Source organism: Carcharodon carcharias, chromosome 20 (assembly GCF_017639515.1).
Source record: "Carcharodon carcharias isolate sCarCar2 chromosome 20, sCarCar2.pri, whole genome shotgun sequence".
Taxonomy (NCBI): Eukaryota; Metazoa; Chordata; class Chondrichthyes; order Lamniformes; family Lamnidae; genus Carcharodon; species Carcharodon carcharias.
Window position 1 is genome coordinate 64,888,913 of NC_054486.1, and position 21,925 is coordinate 64,910,837.

General features: G+C 41.2%; 1 protein-coding gene across 4 annotated transcripts in view; it reads left to right on the forward strand.

The window, feature by feature from the left end:
- Positions 1-21,925, forward strand: part of fermt2 (FERM domain containing kindlin 2) — a 132,045-nt gene that overhangs the window by 66,217 nt on the left and 43,903 nt on the right. For 2 of the 4 annotated variants that reach the window (XM_041213802.1, XM_041213803.1), the window contains exons 5-8: positions 13,286-13,318; positions 13,537-13,762; positions 13,862-13,964; positions 14,728-14,835. In XM_041213802.1, the coding sequence (XP_041069736.1) occupies positions 13,286-13,318; positions 13,537-13,762; positions 13,862-13,964; positions 14,728-14,835 (470 nt within the window). The remainder of the gene's footprint in view (positions 1-13,285; positions 13,319-13,536; positions 13,763-13,861; positions 13,965-14,727; positions 14,836-21,925) is intronic. The other 2 variants (XM_041213804.1, XM_041213805.1) reach the window with 1 other exon arrangement.

Here is a 21,925-nt window from a genome sequence, read left to right on the forward strand (position 1 = left end):
AAGCTCTTATTTGGCTGGTGGCATTAAGAAGAGTACAGCATAAGTAGCTGCAAATTGCAACTCTGGAACTGTTATGCATTAGTACCACACAATTGCAGCATCAAATGGAAAGTATTAAGCTTCCCGCTATGTGGAAGTTGCTTAAAGCACTCTGACTTAATTGTTTAACACCAATCCTGATAAACACCATTATTAGCTAGCAGTTGTCAGCTACAATGTGTTTATGACCTCCAATGCATGGGTTAAGTTTCTCACTTCCTCATTTGTTTTTAGAAAAATGGGGAGCATAACTTCTATGTAGTGGCATGCTAACTTAAATTTAAATTAAACCCATTGAAACTTTGAGGTAACTTAGACATTATTTGGCTTCAACTACTATCAACCATTCCATTTATAAAGAGGAAGTCTCCGGTTGGACTGAAAAAGTATGGTTGTAGTGAAATGAGAAACTAATTTCTGCCAATAGTCTTTCTTATTTTAAAAAAAGCCTTTCCTGCTTTCAAAACCTGCATATATCGTTTGTATGCTACTAAGGAATGGAAAATGTACATTATATAAAGTAAGTATTGTGCATTTCTTAAGCTTTCACCACACCACTGCATTTGCTAATTTGTTTAACCCATTCTGTCATTTATTGAAGCAATTATTATATTTAATTTACGATGTAAATGAAGTATTTGCAATCTTAACATGCATCCCAAAACATCTGATTTTCGTTAAAACCTTACAACAAAGGAATTGGGGTAAACTGTCTGTATTAAATAGGAAATCCAGGAACTGATGAGCAGAGAGATTTAGGGACTAAAGTACAGAAATCACAAGAAATTGATAGGCAAATACAAAGAATAATTAAAAAGGCTAAAAGAATGTTGGTCTTGATCTCAAGGGAACTGGAATACAAAGGGGTAGAAGTTATGTTACTTAGATAAAGCTATGGTTAGACCCCATTTTGAGTTTTCCCCTTTTTTTGGTATCATGCCTTTAGAAGAATATATCTGGTTTGGAGAGGCTGCAGCATAGGTACACCAGAATGATACTGATGCTAAAAGTTTGCGATTATAAAGTGAAATGTTGCATAGATTAGCCTTTTTCATTTCATTTTATTGTAGAAGATTAAGGGCTGATCTAATTAAGATGTTCAAAATGATTAAAGGAGCTGAAAGGAAAGATAGATAGAGGAAAAACAATTTCCTCTGGTGGGATAATGGTGGGATTATGACCAGAACAAATGGTCATAATCTTTAAAATTTGAGCCAGACCAACGTGTAATGGACATCTGGATCTCTCTCCCACCCCAAAAGCTACTGAAGCTAGATCAAAAAATTTCAAACCCGAGATTGCAGGTTTTGTTAGGTAAGGGTTGAAGGTTACAGAATCAAATTGAGTTAAGATACAAATCAGGCTAATTTAATTGAATGGCAGAACAGGCTCAAGGGCTGAATGGCCTTCTCTTGTCCATTGTTTCAAGATTTCAAAGATCAGAGAGACAACATCAGCCAAAATTCCAGCTCTTCATGGAGGCTTAATTACAGACACATCTTTGCTAAAAGTTTTCAATACTTCCATGTTTGGAATTATGCCCTGAGTTTGATTGGTACTCATTTAGAGGGGTTTACTTTAGTCTGCCATCCCTATTTGAAAAAAGAAAGTTGTTGAATAACATCTCATCATTGAAGCTGGGGTCAAAAGTCAAATGAAGTCCTTTACACAGTACATCTGGATACAGAATGCAGCCATTACCAGAGCAGAAATGGGATGCATTTTAATTAGAATAGCAGATCTCATAAGGGAATTAGAAATCTTGAACTATTGCCCTCAATGATCTGTCTTCCTAGGGAGAAATACTTTTCCTTAAATATTTTCTTTTTCTAAGAATTTACAAATTTGATGTTTAACCTCACTTTAAAGCTAGATTCTCAGAGCTGCTAGAGCAAAGATTTAACCACAGTTGTTTTCACTCACAACTTAAATATATGGACACAAAACAGACACAGTTCTTCTGGTGGTTCCCCAATTAGTTTGGCCTAATAATGAAAGAGCTTCCTAATTAGTGAATCGTATTCTGGTATTTTGTTGATACAATCTGAAAGTATGCAAGTTGGCCCAGGGTTTCTTTCTGGATTTAGGTTCATTTTAATTGAAAAAATTGGTTTAAGATTGATAGTTAGAAAAATGTTCAATATTTTCATGGCTGGAGTTGTCCTGAGTTTGATCAGAGCTCATTTGTTGGGGTTTATTTTTAACCTACCCATCTCCTATTTGAATATCATAATTGTTGAATAACATCCCAACATTGAAGCTGAAGTCAAAATCTGTTCGTCTAAATCTTGTTGTTCAAAGCTCTTCTGAATATCTTTGGTTCTTACTCTTAAAACACATGCAAGGAAACAACTATTTTATGTACTTTGACTAAATGAACTTCAAACACTTGGTGTACGTATCAGTAATAAGTTGCACCATTTGGGCAAAGGTATTTTTACCACTGCCACTTTGTTTATGCCAAAGGGGCGGTAGTCGGGTGAAAATTGGTCTCAGTCTCTCTTAACTTTACCCATAGCTATTTCAGTGCTTTTTTTTCCCCCCGAGTACATGTGTTGTCTATTTTCATTCCTATGTGTAGTACCTCATGCATCCTTAATAAATTTCATGTGTCAGTCTGCTCATTCAAATACTTTGTCCAACTCATTCATTTCACTTGCGCATTTTGCATTGGGTTCCTGAATCAAAGTTCTTTGTAGGAATTTGAACTAGTGACCCCAACACTGAGCACCTGTGCATTTAACTCCATATTTTCCCCCATCTAGCATAACTCCTCCAGAAAGTGCCTGTTGCTTTCTAACCTTCAGGAAATTGTTTATTCATACCTAACATCTTACCTGACTTGCCTACAGTTTTGATCCCAACAAAAAGTCTTTCATCTGACACTTTGTTAAACGTTTTCTAACAAGTCTAGGCGCAACATGACATGCATGTTGCCATAATCCACCTGAGATGTCATTTCCTCAAAGAAGTTGGGGAGGTTTTTATGACAGGATTTTCCCTTCTGAACATTTGCTGATTGTGGTTAACGAAAAGTTAATATTGTATGATTAAGAGGCAACACAAGTTTAATGGTAGCCCTCAAATGGCTGGTGCCATGTGTGGTGTGATGAGCGAAACTTATTCTTCAGGATTATAGAACAATTTGAATATTTTGCTTGGCCAGATATTGAAATTTAAAGTAGGACAGTGCTGCATTCTGAAAGGAACTTTTTTCTTGTCTCGCAGTTTAAGAGTAAGCAAGGCTGTCATATTTAAAAATGGAGGTTTACTGTGTAGAATATAAAGGCTGCAGATTTGGGTCATATTGCTCAGTGGTACACAGGCTGTGCTTCACAATTAAAATACCAGTCAGGATTATAGTCCTCAACTTTAAGGATGTCTGTAAGTGATGTAATTGAAGGAAGGAATCCAGTTTATTTGGCTGTGTGGATGTCTGAAAATATCTATTTTACAGCTTTAATTTTTGATGTAATATTTAATAAAAGCAGAAATTGTTGAAGGATACAGTAGATCCATCAGTGCCTAAATAATACAAGTGAAAATACAAATTAACATTTAGGGTATAGACTTTTTGCCTGAGCTGAAATATAAGTGAGCCCCTTGATAGGAGTAAACAAAACTTTAAGGGTAGAATGTTGAACCTGGAAATAATTGTGTTGTCTTCCTTTTTATTTCAAAGTCAACAAGATAACAATATACCCAGTTGGCTCCAGTGAGCTTATTACAGATGTGCATTACCCAAACTGATATGACTAAATGTTTTTCAATAGAAACTCTAAATGTTAATTCTTTTAACCAAAAGAATTGGCTTACTATGGAATAACAATTTTGCTCACAACCCAATGATGGCAGCGTATTTTTGTATAGTATGAGGGTTTTCTTTTGCAGCCTTACCTTTAGAAGCTACAAATAAAATGCGTACCTCAATGCTAACATTACAGGCTGGTGAAGCTCTTTTGTTGTATTGGAGTAGCATATTTTATGTGCATATTTGTGTTTTTTTACACACTGACTAATAGAACTGGGGGCTTTCACTCTTGGAAGGTTTGGTCATCCCTGGCAACTGGAGAACTGTTATTTCAAAGGCTGCATTAGGAAATATATCAAATCTCATTGCTAATGCTTTGTGTATCCAAAGCTCACACATGGTATTACGTAATTGCTAGAGACCAAGCTCTGTGTGGGTTATTTTTTCTTCCATATATAGTATACTAAATGAATTGCAAGAAAAATGAATACAAGCTATTTTAACCCAGCATCACTCATGTTCTATAAAATGAGCAGTATGTGTGTTTTAACTTTTTCACTGATTTCCAAATGAATGACACATTCATTTTTGTCTAAATTAGACTAAAGTTCTTCTTAAACTGCAGGGAAAGTAACTATTCAGCTTCAATGATGGGCCTTCAGTAAGACTTTGTAAAATGCATACTTTGAAGGAATTCTGATATCGGTTTTCTGTCACTTACTAATTGCTAAATATTTTATGCCTTCACTTATAAGGCTCCAGTTAAATTCTTGAAATTCATGTTCAATTCTTTCAACAAAATCATGCTAATCATTGAATCCTCAGTAACACACCTCTAACTTGTTGAACCATCATTCAATCAGATGTAATGCCAGAAAGATGATAGTCCATTTGTGAATTGTATCTTTTGTTGTCTGACCTGGGGAGTTCTAGGTATCTGCTGACCTCATGTTGAAGGCTTAAACACCTGCCCACCATTTGTCTCGTAACTATTTCATTTGTACAGGTGGAGGCAAGTACAGTCTCTTTAGGATTGAGGTGACTTCAGGTGACATGTCTAAAATTGAAAGCTCAGAACCAAGTTAACACTTTGTTACCAAACCTGGCGGCTCTGCAGTCCAAGCACAGTTAGAATTTACCAACAAATCTAGCTTACTAGGTTAGGCCTGAAGAAGCAAATCTGTTATTATGGGTAGAATTCTGCATACATTGTTCCAGTTAACGCTGACAGTGAAAGCTCATGTCCTTACGTTAGGGTGGTCCTATTTGGAAAGGCAGTTGCAAACAATGCTTACAGATTTCAGTGGTTTCTCTATGCACTCTTGAAGGCACGTAAATCCTCTGGGCTTGGGTAAGAGGGATACATCTCTGTGGGCTTCCCATCGACTATAGGTTGGTGGGGATTCCTGTGTAATTTGATTTAAAGATTCTTAAATATAATGGATTTATAGCTGATCACCCCACACCTCTCCCCAAAAGAACTTTCTTCCCCATTGTGTGTTCAGGCCTAGAAATATTTCATATAATTCTTTACTAAATGTCAGTAGTAGAGTTGCAGCAGAAACATTTGTGGAAACTTACCAATAAAGATTGGGGTGGTGGGGCCAACAGCTTCCCACTAATTCTGGCTTGTCTGGTCAATATTCATTTGCTGTGTTACATTGAACCTTGGTATGTGCTTGTTGTAACCCACCTATCTCCATCTGCTTATGATCTTGCCTGAGTTCCTACAATGTGTCATTGTGTGCAGCCATGGGAAACAGTGTGGCCAGTTTCTGCTTTTAGTTTTGGAATCTGGTTGCCACTACCACCGGGATAAATAGTTTGAAGCTTCTCTTTGAATTGAAGCAGTTTTATGAATAAACCTGTGGTTAAGTCAACTATCACATTTTATCTTGCAGAGGGTTATATTTTCTTATGCTCTCCTATTTCCAAATGTTTTATCCCATCTGTAATGGTTTAGCTGCATTTTTTTACAGTGACTACTTCTTGTAGAAATTACAATCTTATCTAATTCTAATCAAAAGCGGTTTGTCACTTTTTTGTTTATGCAATCCCTGGAGAATTAAATTCAAATGATTTAATACGAGCATGATTTTAAGCAGGAACATATGAGTTTTTTATTGTGATGCCTTGGAAGAATTGAGGAGTGTTCAATCTGACATGTTGTGATATAAAATTGAAAGCCACTGTACGTTTTTCTACAAACTTTTCAGTACATGTTGTCTCCATGGAAGTTTGGATTGTTATCCAGAGCCTTCTGACCCACAAGAATGAATCTCAGAACTATACAGCACAGTTCTTTTTTGGTCTTGAGTTCCAAGCTTCACTGGTCCTGCTGCCTGCCGACCAGAAGAGTGTCAGGAGCAGTTGCACAGGTGCCATTGGCCACAGTATGGGGCATGTGCATACGCGCGGCTGTTCCTGATGCCTTTCAGGTCAGTGGCAGGAGTTTACAGTGGATAAGTTAAGTGAGTAGGCAAAAATGGCATATCGAGTATAATGTGGGAAAATGTGAGTTTGTCCACTTTGGCAGAAAGAATAGAAAAGCAGAATATTAATTTAATCGGAGAGGCATCAGCCTGCCTACGTCCTCTTATTCAGTCAGTTCACAGTAATTCCAGTTGTTCTCATTCTGTGTAAAAGGCATTTTCTTAGTGGTCTGTGAACTAAGAATTTGTCTGTGTGCATGTAGCTCCTTAATTTAAGAATGGTTCAATTTAAAAATAACCCAGCAGACAAGCTTCAGTGCTAAACAAGAAAAAGGGTAATTTAATACAAAAATTACCCCTGTAAGTTAGTTAGGCGAAAATGATAAAGTTATTAACTTAAAATACAGATACAATGATTAAGAGCAGATAAAGATAAGAAGATACTGGATTTCAAATCAGCCTCTGAGATATTGTGGCGGGCCAGTTGCTTAAATTCCTTCATTCTGAAGTGGAGGGGCTAAAACTTACGGTTCAGTTTAGCAGCTGTGATGACTTCTGTAGTTGAAGAGTTGGAATTTGCCTTTGCAGCTGAACTTAACGATCCTTTTTTTGGGAGAGAGAGGTTTCTTAGTCCTTGCTAATTCTGCAGTTACAGTACTTGCGGCTTGCCTGAATTCCTTCAAACCAGCAGTTGATTTCTTGGTACCTTCCTCTTTGTCCTCCCATGGCTAAGACTCATCTCTGAAGTTGTTTCTCAGAGCCCTTCCTGGGGATCAGCACACAAAATAGCTGTTCGCAGCCAAACTTTATTCAGTTCCAAAACTTAAAAAGATTGCAATCTCAAACTGTCGAATCATGTTTCCATATTGGGTTCTGGGTTAGTCTAGGGTAGCATCACCCCATCCGCTCTTTTTAGCTGAGGTATATATAATTAACCTTTTAAATGTCTCAGCCATTAAGTTGAATGGTTCCCATTCGCCTAGGTTTACAAAAGAGCTATTCACACCTCCAAGGGAGCCACAATGAGTTTGTTTATCCTGGTGGAAATGCAAATTGAATGTCAAATATCTTCATATGTCTGCGTAGTCAACCTGCAATCCACTTTGAACTTTCTGGAAGCTTGACCACATTGCAGTGGAAAAGGTCAGGTGACTTTTGGCAGTTATCTTTAAGGCTTCTTGTGTCCATTTAAAAAGGAAGATTGACTTTCATTTTACAAAATCTATAAAATCACTACTATATGTTTGCAATAGTCATCAGTATATTTTGAATTGTACCCAAGTCAAGATCATTCCTTTATGCCAAGAAAACCAAGGTCCTGGTACTGACACCTTCCTCCATTCCAAAAAACAGCCATTTGCCACTACCCTAGGGCCTGGATTTTTCCTATGGTGGGTGGGGACAGGTACAGAGCTGATCACCACCCGCGCGGGTTAGTGTTAATGCATGGACGGTAGCACTCCACGCTACCTGTGTGGGTGGGAGGAGGAGAGAAAGTTGGGGCCAGTGCTCTTTCGTGCATGTGAGCGAAAGAGTGCTGCAATCTCTCTGAGGCACAGAGCTGCCTCAGAGATTGAATGAATGGTTGTGAAAATTACTAAAGAATGAATTTTAAAATCCATTCAACATGCCCTGTCATGTGCCAGTGTCATATGAATTGGTACATGTTTGTAAAGGTGGGAAAATTAATTCATTGATTTTATAAAGGCTTCAGGAAACCTCACCTGCTCATGGATGAGGTTTCCTGAAAAACACGAAGGCCGCTTGGGCTTTTCGCCTGCCCGCCAAACTTAAGGTTGGACAGGCAGTGTTCTTAACTACTTCAATTACTTTCTTAATGGTCTTAATAGGCTGTTTACATTTTGGCTGGCATGCAGCCGTCTCAGATATGCACCTGCCAAATGAAATATCGCAATAACGTCGGTACGTGTGCCCGGGTCATTGTGCGTCCTTTTACATGTCAGTGTGTCAGGCCCACCCCCGCATGCCGACCAGAAGATTCTGCCCCAGGTTTCCTGTTGCTCAGCCAACTTTATATCCATGCTCTCACGGTCTCTTATATTCCATAGGCATTAACTTTGCTGATAAACGTATTGTGTGGCACTTTATCAAATGCCTTCTGGAATTTAGGAAGTCAGTGTACACCACATCAACAGCATTGTCCTGTTCAGTCCTTTTTACCTCATGTAACAACCCAAATCGTTAGTTAAACATGATTTACCTTTAGCAAATCCATATTGTGTTTCGTTAAATAAGAATCAGGATGGGTCCTGATCCATGATTATGTTGTGATCTTTGATGTTCTCCAGATTTACATTTACCTCTCTGGTTGGATGTTGCGCCTATTTTAGCCATGTAAAAGCAGTTTGGTTCTATGATTTATTTCTTAATGTAATTTTCTAAAGTTCCATTCTGATATTTAAATTATTTGTGTTAATTTCATCTAATGTGCTAAATTTTGCAGTCAACTGTTGGCTGTTTAACTCTGGCATTCAAGTTTTCTTTCATGCCTTGAAGGAAGCTTTTTTAAAAATATAACCTTTTGCAGGACATGGTAGTAAACAGCTTATTAGTGATCCTTCTGCAGCCAACAGAAGCTTCTATGTAAAACTAGTTTGAAGTTTAATAGTTTAATGTTTAGTTTGAGATTTAGTTGTACAAAAGCTGATTGTGGAGAGAGTAAAGGCTGATAGAGGGAGTAAGGTGTGAACAAATCTGTCATTATCTGTCTAAACAAAGACAAAACTGGGCAAGCTTGAATCTTTTGAAATCTGAACCATGTTTGTTAGTGAGCAGATGTAGGAATGTTTATAGGATTGTTTCTCAATCTTCAAATGAAGTCAACTTCCACATTCCACAGGATGAAGTCAAGATTTGAAGGGAGGAGGAAACAAGGTGATGGGTATTTCTCCTTTTTAAGAGATTTCTAGCTTTGGCATGTTGCCCATGCGATTCTCCCTTTGCCAGCTGTGTAAAGATGTCTCCCTTCAGCTGAGCTGACTGTTATTAAGTTGAGAAGGAGGAAATGGGGAAATTGGTGGACAGAAGGGAAATTAACAATTATGTATATAATTACAAAATTAAACTTCCAATAAGAAGGACTGTAAAGCAAGATGGATGTAATTGGAGGAATTTTTGGTTTCAAAAATTAAGGTTTTGTGCTGGAAATTCTTTCCAAGATCTAAACTAAAATAGATAAGTCTACCAGGTGATGAGGTGGAAAAAGTGTCATGTCATTATAACCAACTAGCCTTCTGACAGATTCTTTGATTCCAGGAAAACTAATCACTTTAAACCTCTTCCTGGTTTAGGTTCGAGTCAAACAAAGGCAAAGATGTCTGTCTAATTGAACTATAAAGTAACTGTTTTTGGGGTGCACTTCTATAGCGCATAAATCAAATTGCTCATTTTGACAGGCTAGATCATTTAGATTGTTTGAACTCCACATTCAAATTGTTCCATTTGAAGTTGGTAAATGCCATCTCTTTTTGCTATAGTATGGATGCTTGTTTCTAGTGCAACACAAATTGTATTTATATAATGCCTTTAACAACAAAATAGCCCAAGGCGCTTGACATTGTCAAACAAAACCTGACACCAGGCTACATAAGGAAATATTAGGGGAGATGAGCAAAAGCTTGGTCAAAAAGGCACCTGAAACACACATGGTGGGGCAGAATTTTGCCATTGGTGAGCAGGGTGCGGGGCCTGCTTGCTGACGCGGGATGCCGTCGGCTGGAGCCCCTGACGTCATCCTGCCCCATTTAAATTTTGAGGAAGACGGGCCCGGAGCAAAATCAGCCGCGGGCTTGCCAACCTGTCAATGGCCAATTGACGGGATCACTTAAACAATTAGAGGACCTGCCCGTTCAGGTTGACGGGCAGGCCAGGAGCCCTGGCAGCAAATAGAGAAAACGTGAAACTTCATCCACAGGCGGGATGAGGTTTCATGCAGGGTGTTAAAAATTTTAATAAAGTTAATCTGTAAATTATGAACATGTCCCATCTCATGTGACATTGTCACATGAGGGGGACATGTTAGGGAATTTTTTTTCTATCTTTAATATTTTTCAAAGTGAAAGTGATCTCCCTGAGGCTGCACTTAGCCTCAGGGAGATGTGCGCTCTTCGGTGCCCATGCATGAAAGAGCACATTCTCGCTTTTGGGGAATCCTCCCTGCCGGATGTCACGCTGGGCGGGCCTTAATTGGCCCGCCCATATAAAATGGCAGTGTGGCCCTCTTCACTGGCAGGGATTGGCTCCCCGCCCACCCGACAGGCAGAAAATTCTGCCCGTGGAGTGAGTAAAGTTGGTGTACACCTGTGGCCAGAATTGAAAAAGTGCAGATATTTCTAAGGGTTCAAGGGCTGGAGGTGGCTCCTTCCCATTAAACCAATAATAATGCCATCTCTGTTGACGTGACTTGATTTTTAGTTTTTGGCAATGGAAATTAAACCAATTTAGGAGGCACTGTAATGTTTCTTGGGCTTTGTGCTAGACTAGTATAATTGCTGTTATTGTAGGACTATTGTTTTAACCTTTGATGCTTAGCACCTTCTGATTGTGATATCAGAATTTTTACACAAGAGCTGGGATTTTCCAGCCCTGTCGTGGGCGGGGCCCATCCCAGGCAAGGCGGCACCCCAGCCAGAAGTCCATTAACTTGCGGCGGGGGGACTGGAAGATCGTGGCAGGCAGGTGCGGAAAATCCTGTCCAACGAGTTCATATGAATTTTGAAAGAATTAGTATCTCCTAATAGAATAGAGGAATAACAGAAGTGCTCATATACTGATATTGCAAATTCTGGGACATTTATCTGGACAAACTCTACCTTCACACTTGCCAGTAAAGAGCAGAAAACACCATTGTTTCTATCCAATATTGGAAATTTTAACCAGAATTCTGGCATTATTTGTGATCAGAACTCTGTATCCATTTAAACAAATGTGCGAAGTTCTGCTTGTCAGACTAGAGATAATGGCATGAACTCCTTGTTTGGAGAAACTAGATTTTAACCTGAAAATTACATTCTTCTATGATAATAAAACGCATCCACTGTGCCACAAGTCCCCCACTAAAAGGCTAAGAATCTCAAAAGCTAATCAGCCAACTTGCAATGAAGGCAATCACAGGAACTCTTGCTTTACTCAGGGTCCCCAAACAGCATTTGTCTAGTGGAGACAGCATAGCAGCAGGTGTATCAGCACAAAAGTAAAGTATTGCAGATGTTGGAAATCTGAAATAAAATGCTAGAAACACTCAACGGGTCTGATGGCATCTGTGGAAAGAGTTGATGTTTTATATCTGTGACCTTTCTTCAGCACTGGTTCTATTCTTTACCCTCCGCCACTACAATGGTGAACCTCTATCAAAAATTCAGATTGACCAGTGGAAACCTAGTAGGAACACTGGAATCACAGAGGCATTGCATTTCCTGGGAACAAGTTGATCATATGCATAATAGAGGCCTGACTAATAAACTGAGGTTGACCAATAAGTCAAATATCATAATCCGTGAAGACTGATGCCCCTGGGTTAGGCAGGGCCCAATTCCCTAGGAATTGACTTCATTAAAAATCTGTTCCTAATTTTGTTGTATAGAATCTTTGATCAGGTTGGCAATGTTTGTGCTTTAACTTCCAACAAATGACGCGAACAATTTTTTTGAGAAAAAACTTTTATAGAAAATATTCTAAAGCTTGGCATTATGGCTGGAGTTGTTGTGGGGGAGGGGGCGGTTGGTGGAGGCAGAGAAGGCCATCAGTAATCTAGTGAGACCACTCTGGTTGGGAGGACAGCAAAACAGAAAGCTTTTATAATGCAAGAAAAAGAGGTTTTGGAATAACATTGACATGAAGGCCCAAATTGTCTTCAAAGGACACTTTTCTCTTTAGATTTTCTGGGCAAAATATTGTAATTAAATAGAGGATACTAGAAGCTGTTCTTAATTTTCTGCTCGTCTTGTCAGACCAACTTCTGCTGAAATATATTTTCTTGAGGGGGAGAGATGAAACTTCTAATGAAAAAATTAGTCATATTATAAAACTAATTTACCATGTCTGATGCAGTCTTCAGATGCTTTCATAGCACAGGAGGAGGCCACTCGGCCCATGTTTGCACCAGGTGTCCACATAGCAATTTTTCTTGTGCCACTGCCCCACTTTCTCTCCATAGCCCTGAACATTCTTCCTTTTCAGGTAACAATCCAATTCTCTCTTGAATGCCTCGATTGAACCTACCTTCACCACACTATCAGGCAGTGTATTCCAGATTCTAACCACCCACTGTGAAAAGGTTTTACCTCATGTCGCCATTGCTTCTTTTGTCATTTACCTTAAGTCTGTGCCCTATTGGTCTCGATCCTTTCACCAATCAGAACAGTTTTCCTCTGTCTACCCTGTTCAGACTCCTCATGATTTTGAATACCTCTTTCAGATCTCCTCTCAACCTTCTCTTCTCTAAGGAAAACAGCCCCAATTTCTCAAATCTATGTAAATTAAGTTCCTCATCCCTGGGATTCTTGTGATTCTAATGAAATGTTTTGCTAAATGACATTCAAATGTACGTATTTAGTCCAGCACTACAATAAGCCTATGCAATGATATCAAAAGCCAAAGAACAATTATTTTGCTGTATTGGATTGGTATTTTTTCTGGTTAATTTGTTCACTTACTTGGTGCTTCCACTATTTTTGATGAAGATCCAATTTATCTGAAATGTATCCAAATTAGCCATAGTCATTTTTTAAACTTGGTGGGTTTTTTTTGTTGACTGTATGAGCTTTCAGTGTACGCTTCCTCCAGCAAATGCTTTTAGTATGGCTTTGACACCTGAAGGATTTCACTAGTGCTAACAATGAAGCAAGCTCTCTAAAGGAGACATGGTGAATCTGCAGTACAGAAATTAATTTACTGTACATAATTGTTCTTATCACTGGCTATGCTCTTGCATGTTGTTTTGCCCTGCCTGCTCACTCTGTGCTCTGCCTATTCACTCCGTGCTATGCCCTGCCTGTTCTGTGCTCTTCCTGCCCTTCTCATTTCCTGTTTTCCTCTTCTGTAGGCTCTGATGTTCTTTATATTGGCCCATCAAAAGGTAAGCTTTCAATTTATCACAGACTTTATGACTAAATATTATTGTTGTGCTATGCACAACAGTAGGTACTTTGTTTTGCTTTTGTTGCACAGATTTGCATAATTATTAGAATTATTGGTTCTGCAGTTAATGTATCTTGCTGAATGCTCTGTACTCTAACTGGCAATTAACAAAATACAATTATATTTATTTTAATCTCTCCTCCTCCTCCTCTTCAGGAAGTATTTATTCAAGCCCAGGATTGTATAGCAAAACAATGACACCAACATATGACTCAAGAGATGGTAGTCCACTTTCCCCAACCTCCGCTTGGTTTGGTGACAGTCCTCTGTCAGAAGGCAATCCTAGTGTTCTTGCAGTGAGCCAGCCAATCACCTCCCCAGATATTTTGGCACAGCTATTCAAACCCCAGTCTCTACTTGACAAGGCAAAAACTAACAAAGGGTAAGCTCTCATGTTTTCTTTCCCCTTTCTCTTAGTCCTTTTTTAAGTAAAGTTACAATTGTTTACATTTTAGTTCAACTTTTGTATGTTTTCTTTTAGTTGGCTAGATTCATCAAGGTCTCTGATGGAGCAAGACGTAAAAGACAATGAAGTTTTAATGCTCCGATTCAAATATTACAGTTTCTTTGATTTAAACCCAAAGGTATGAGTTTACAGAAATGCATACCACTTTGAAAGACATTTTTTCCTTCATGCAGGTTTTGTACTTCAGAAGATGTTTCATAAATATTTTACAGGGCAGTGATGTAGCGTGGTGTATTTTTTCTGTGCATTGAAAAGCTCATTAAAACTAGCTTGTGTCAACTTATTTTGCACCAGTAAACAGAATAATATTAAGGATATGCATAATTTTAAAAATGCTAAAAGTTGTCTGGCAGTATTGCATGTTTGATCACTTTTGTATCCAATTCTGTAAGAATATTCAAGTTATACTTTATACTGTCCTACACTTTAGCTACAAAACTTGTATCTAATTGCTTCATAAAATACTTAATGGTGATAATAGTGGACAGCAGCTACCATGTTCAGGATAGTGTAGTAGGCTCCAGGGATCTGCTTTCACTAAAGTATTTTTGTTCAGTTTTTCTCAGCTCCTTTCTTTTAGCACAACACTGGTTTATCTAAAGTATAAATCTTAGAAATTATGGGACAACATTTGATGTAATTAAAATTGATACTTTTGTGGTGGCGTAGCACATTGTAATGTGATGACTTTCATAATTCATGGTTGGAAGTGCAGTTAAACCAGTAACTAAGTATCTATCTTTTAAAATGTACCAAGAAATTTTTTTAAAATCTGCAATAGCATTTTGTATTATATTTTATTCCTTGTACTGCCACAGAAGAACACTTGCTTGCACAAAGTTGTGGCAATTCTAAATGTTTGTTTTACTTCAAAATTTCAGTATGATGCAGTGAGGATCAACCAGCTTTTTGAACAAGCTAAATGGTGTATTCTTCTGGAAGAAATTGAATGCACAGAGGAGGAAATGATGATGTTTGCAGCTTTACAAGTAAGTAAATATAAACATGAATTAAGAAAAAAATCCATGTACATGATATAATTTTAATAAAACTGCTGCCTCCGATTGTCACATTAGAACGTGACAGTGCTAAGTTCTATCTAAACTCTGCATATCGTCATCACGCTAGCTATAAACAACTTCGGAGCATTTGAGAAGGGCAGAGGCTGCAAAGGAGTGGGCGTTGTGCCCAGAATGTCATTGGGCAATTCTACATGTTCCATTAAAGCATTTATGAGCACAAACACACTGCAGAATGATGAGATCAGTTTTCTATTTTTAATGTATGCCTGAGCAAAACTGCTTTACATAATTCTCAAATAAGAAATTGATTTTAACTATATAACCAGTGTGGCTTCTTGATGTTTGGTCTTAAGTATATACAGAAATAAGAATTCTAAGTAGAACATAATTTTCACACCATGTAAGCGGTAATATTCAATTATCTGATCACACTGTTTACATTTAATCTGCCTTCAGGTTCTAGGTCAGGCTGCCGCAGCCATACCTGTGATACCTGAAGTATAACTCTTCAATAGACTTCTGTAATTTCATTTTTATTACTGTACTTTCCACTAGCCTGAGAAGTTTGATTATAGATGTGCAGTGATGCTCCTGAGACCAATGCTATTGAATTGATTACTGCAATCTTCACCTCTTTCCTTGGTGACCACAGTTTTTCTTGAAGTTTTGGGCATGCACCTAGAGGAGGCCTGGACCTAAGTTATGCAGTCCCCACCATACAGCCATCAGAAATGTAGACCATGACTTTCCAGCATGATGATACCATATTTGGAGTGGTCACCAACTAATTTGTTGGTCAGGTTTTTCACCAAAAATGGGGACAGATGTTTCTTGCACCCAGTGCCTTCCATACAGATGCTGCTGAGAGAGGCTGGAATGGCAAGCTGCCATCATCCAACATACAGAGCATTTGGTTGAAGGTATAGCTATTTTGTGGTACTGGATATGTGGGGAGCCTTGATCTTGCCTGAACAACCTCAGTCCTTGCAGTTATGGTGCTGATGCTGCTGAAACTTACAGACCTCTCTGTTCATCACCTCTCAGTCCTGCAGAATCCTGGCAGTGGTGATGACAGATTTCTGGAGTGACACTTGGGAGGTTGAGTTGGGTGGATTTTATGGAGCCCGCAAGAGCAAGAAATGTGATGTGCAGAAATGAATTAGGTGGGAGCCGAAATTTTGATTTCCTGGCGGCAGGTTCCCATTTGTAGTACATTTGTATGCCATGAATACTACTTAGAACTTTTTTACTGATTCCATCCTACCTTTAAGTTCATGTCGGCAGCACATAAGAATGTTGTCGCCCCGGTTCATGTTTGTTTAAAGGTGGCGTGCAACCTGCTTTTCCTGGTTGAACTCTGTGGCACAAGAGAGGGAAGCAGAGGAATGACAACTTGGATGGAGGCTTGGGATCGGCAAGGGTGAGTCAGTTGAGAGGGGGATTTATGGAGTGAGGCCTGGGGCATGGAGTGGACGAGGGAGCCAAGGGAGGACAGAGGGTGGGGTCCAGGGCCTGGAAGAGTGGCAGAAGGAAGGGCCTGGCTTCTGGGTGTGGTGGGGACAGTTAGTCAGAGTAAGAAATGAGGGACCTAAAGGGGTGCTGTCAATACTTCCAAGTGTCCATTTTGGGGTGCTGGCTGGCAAAGTCCTTTTGAATTCTGCTACAATATTTCACTAATGGGCAATGGGTAGAATCATCCCAGACTTACACTAAGTGCGGTAACGGGTGGGAAAATGACATTTTACCCACCAGCTGCAGTGGCAGCTGTTCCCACCATATCATCCCAAACCCGCCGCATTAACTATGCATTCCTGGGAAACACGCTGTTTCCATGACGGGCAGGTTTCATTCGTCCGCCACGCCATTTCGCTGCTTCATCACGCCAGACGCTATAAAGTCCAGCCGCGCAGACACCTCTCAGTGCTTCAAGCCCCTCTCAGTGCTTCCAGCCCATGACTGCTGCAAAGAAGACTGCAGACCCCCAGGTTCTACGATGCATCCCTCAAGCGCCTTTTGGATGCAGTGAAGGCTCACCGTGATGTTCTGTACCCCCTCTCTAGCCGCAGATGGGAAGCGACATCACTAACCTGGCATGGGAGACGGTGGCAGCAGTGGTCAATGCCAATGCCCTGCAAAAGAAGACAGCCACCCAGTACTGCTACAGGATGAATAATCTCATCCGCTCCGCCAAGGCAACTCATTCTTCTCATCACTCAACTCTCTCACTCTCAAACCCATGACACATCCACAGGGACCTCACACCTCAAGGGACAACACCACTAACAATCTCTCATACCTTCACATCTCCATAAGGCTCATACCCGCGCAAGCTCACGTCCTCATCTTGTACATGGCTCCACTCACCACACACACATTCCACGCAGTGCCATGTGTCCTGCTCACACTTTCTCCATCTGCTCATATCAGCAGGAAGAGGCTAACAGACCAGTGGTGAAGTGGCCCACATTGGGCCCTACACTCAACTTTGTGGAGTGTGTCATCGTGCTGACTGGTAAGGACATGGATAATATCTGCGATGACCAATGAGGTTGGCAGTGAACATCCTCATAAAGATCCAGCACCACATTGTCCCTCTCTCAATGCAAATATGAGTGTCCTGCTTTTGACTCTGTTGCCACGCACTAATTATCTCTATTTTGGTTCACAGGGAGCTTTGCCAAGTGACTGACACCCTCAGCCAGCCAGTCCCTTAGCTCCATTCACATCCTCACCTCCAGCCAAGGGGACACCTCCATTGAAGAGCTGGAAATAAGCAACTTGGAAGACCTGTCACAATGCTTACCCACACCCTGCACCAGTGCAGAGAGACACACCTTAGTGGAACCTAGATCTAGAGCAGGCTCAGGTTGACAATCTGATGGTCACCACAGAGACACATGTCCGCAGCAGCAGGAGGCAGGTTCGTGCGAGTTTCCCAGCACCCGGCGGACTGCTGGGGATCAGGCACCTGAGAGGTCCGAGTCTGATGACGAGCCCCTCGATTTGGCCTTCCAACTCACCCTGGAGAGTCGTCAGAAGGTGTGGAACCGTCATGCAGAGCTGTTGGAAGCCCTCAGCAGAGTGGCACACAAGTCAGAGGAGTGCATCTGCCTGCTCTCAGATAAAGTGATGCCCACATGTGTATGTATAGAGGTCTCCATGGGGAGGATGGCAAACTCCATGGAGACCCTGGTCCAGAACGTGTAGTTATGTGCAGACCTGCACTCCATCGCAGTAGCCATGGGTGAGTTCCTGCAGTGGTAATGCAAGAGGGAAACAGGGCACCTCGACATCGCTCCAGGTGCTCCTTCACCTCAGAGTCAAGCCGAGGCACCTGAAGGGAGGAGCAGCAGCAACTGGACACTCCTGGATATTCCACTCAGGAATCTGAGGCTGTCCCCTCCCTCTGAGTCCCCTTTGTCTGTGAGCCCCTCAACCTCATCCTCCATCACTGCAGAGGGAGCAGTTGGCCAATGAGTGATTCTTGAGGGAGAAATGTGTGTGTGTCTGGCAGGGCCTTTCGGAACCTCGTGCAAGCACTCTCTCTCACACACACACTGATCCTTCCCATATCACACTCACGTCAATGTCCTGAGCATATTGAATGCCGCCTGCTGGGGTTCGCTTTCAAGTGTCCATCTGAGCTGACCTGCATCTCCGCCCACCCAATGATCACACTCCCATGCAGCACCTGATCTTGCCCACCATGACTCTCATTTCACTTTCGATTTGGACAGCATGACCTGGATTTGGTTTTTCATGTGCTCCCCTGTCTTTTCCCCTCCCCCAGCCACCCATTTATTTCTTCCTAGTCACTTGGCATCACCTTTCATCTCACTTCTGTGACCTGCCAGCCATAGCCCTTTTTTACCTTTGGGTTTGTCCAGGTGAACATCCCCTGCCTGAAAATCCCTCCCCCTTCTTCCTGCTTCCAGGGTCCATGTCTGCCTCCGAGTCCCCACCAACCACCCTCGCCATCCCTTCTACCGCTGCTGCTGAACCCTCACCCTACTTCCTCACTCTGCCTTCGTCATTCTCACCATTCCTTCATACCATGCCCACCCTCAGTTCGGTTCCCCTGGAAGCAGACATGGACCCATGTCACCTGGACATCTTCCCATTCCCCTTCCCCACTTAGTCCCTCCCCCTTCCTGACTCCCTTATACTTCTGAAACCCTTAGTCCTTATTTCCTCCAGTCTCACTTCTTCCTCCAGCCTTACTCGTTACTGACTCCCTTAGACACCCTCACTTCTTCCTCCAGCTTTCCTCCTTCCCCCTTCCCAACTCCTTCCTCTGCCCTTACTGCTGCCTCTACCCTTACTCCCTCCCCTCACCACACTCCTGTCCCCCCCCCCCCCCCCCCCCCCCCGGACTCTCTTTCTTCTCTCTCCCCACTCGCCACACTCCTTTCTCCGCCCATCCCCCCGATCTACTTCCTTTACACCTAATCTCCCCTGTCACCCCCTCCCAATGTCAGCCCCCCCGACACCACCACCTCTTCCAGTCAATCCTAGACCTTCCTTTCCCACCCCATCAAATGTTATCCGTTGTGAGCATCAATGGTGACTTTCCAACTGCCGTGAGCTACTTCGCAGCAGAGCCATGTCCATGAGAACCTAACCATGGGTTGCCATGGACATTCCTCCAGGATCCCGTTGCTGTCGGGCTCCAGCATCTTCTGGCTCTCGGATGTGAGCAAGGCCTTGGCTGTAACTCCCGACTTTTACATGTCACAGTTGTCAAGATGTGTTCTGCATGTTTTCCCGCTGATGTGGGCAGACGATCCAATGGGGAATGATCGAGTCTGGCGAGCTGGCCTTATAATATACTGATGTATTGCAGTGAGGTTTCTGACATCCAATGGTGGGGAATGTTCCCCACCATCGACAGGCTGAACAGACGATTGCAAACTGTTTTCACAATGTCATGAAACCACTTTTTGGGCTTTCTCACCATATTGTCCGCTCCCGCCACCCACGCCTGACGCGAGCGGGCACGGAAAACCCCAGCCAATCCCTTTTATATTGCATAGAAGGGAGGGATAGCTGAGCATGCGAGTTCAGCCATGTCCTACAGACTGGCAAGCACTACACATGACACGAGTTTGAACAAAAAAAACACAGCATTGTTTCTTCCACAGTAAAGGAAGTGTCCCGAACTCCCCTGTAACCATCAATATGTGCCAACTATGGAATTTGGCAGGACATTTAGGTTTCTGACAGTCTCAACAAATAATGATGATGTACACATGAATAAAGTGAAACCAGTATAATGCAAAATATTTGCAAATGAAATTTACATTTGAAAAACACCCATGCCACCCTGTAACCTCAGTAGGTCTTCTGTTAACAGCAATGGAGTAGGGCAGGCAAGCTTTGGCCATGATGTAGAGCCTCCCTGTTTGACCAGGAGGCTCTTTTATAGCCTGCCTGTAGCTGCTGCATTTTCAGCTGACAGCGGGTTTCACCACTGAAAAGCTCCCCCCAGCGTGTGATCACATGTGTCTCCCATGCACACCACCAGCACTTCAAATTTCAATTGTAATCACATGGGAACCAGCAAAAAGCAAGAGAGCGGAAGTGGTGCTCATTTCCTGTTCCACTGTCGCGAATGGTGCGCCATGTTTAAAATCCCATCCTTGGTGTGTAATTAGTTAGTTGTATTGTGTGAGAAACAAACCTAAAGAACAGATATCAGTTTGTAAAATAGTAGTTGCTGATTTTTTTTGAAACTGAAGTCTAGGCACCAAAGGCAATAAAAGCTTCTGGTTACTTGATGTAAGTACCTTTGACTTTGCTATCCTCCTTTCTCCTCTACCCTCCCCTTTTCTTCCTCCTTCAGTCTACACAAAAAACTCGAGGAGGAGGGAGTAACACCACTTTTGCTGACAGGGTGAACATGATTTGTTTCACCTCCTTTATTCTGGCAGCTGCTACCTCCGGAAGGCCAGAGCTTCCACTGCTTTACATTTAGAAAACCGTTGAAACTCGGAAGACTTAGTGAGCTAAATGGAAAAGATGATCCATTAAGATTGAGACCATAATTATAACCTAGTCCCAGTGATTTTGTTTTGTTTTAAGTGCTATTCAACCAAGGATGTGCTCCTGGTTCAGTAAGCGCTCGTGTTGCTGTTTGTTAGTTGTATTGGGCAGGTGCAGCAGCTGGCGACAGAGTGTATTCATGGGGAAATATATGAAAATTTCCTGAAAACATAGCTGTTAATTTCACCACTAACTTTGCTCTGAATGGGACTTGTATGATTCTTATTGTGCCATGCATTTAATCTGTTCTTTTATTGCCCTTTATTTCAGCACACATGATGTGTGAATTTCATATTTTGAGATTTATTAGTACGTGGTTCAGCTATATTCCTGTACATCGTTTTTGCTGAACGGCATAGATTACATTTGCAACATCAGCATTTTATCTATCATCTTGCATTTTAGAGAACAGTATCATATCAACCACAGTCTTAATTTATCTGTTATCATGTTGATTTCCAAAAGTATCTGCCAATCTGACTGGCAGCAAGGTACAGTGACATCAGTCAGCACACTTTACAGGCGAGTTAATTTTTAATGTTAGAGCATCTCTTTTGCCCTGATGTTAGAAATAATCAATACAAAATTTTCAAAGTTCTTTGGAGTTCTGACAGACTACCTGGGCACTATAAAAAGGTTTGAACCCAATTATTGTAACTTGCACTGGAAAATGTTCTTATCACTGCACTTAGTGTCTATTAGTATTGCAACCTTAAGTTGTACATCAGCAGAAAGTGTTGGTAAATCTATAACGATGTAATTTCAGCTTGTATTCCATATCAAGATATGTTCGATAAAATGCAAGAAAAATTGCTGCACCCTGTGGGTTCCAGGTTTGAAATGAGTACCCATTGTCAAATTGTATTTCCATTTGGCAGAAGAAGACTTTTAAATAGAATAGCAAATAAAAGCACACACATTTGTGGCCAGTGTTGGGTGAGCTAGAATACCAGATTTCCATTGTGCAGGTCATTGAGGGGAGAGTCTGCCTGGGGGGTGGGTGGAGCAGCGTGGT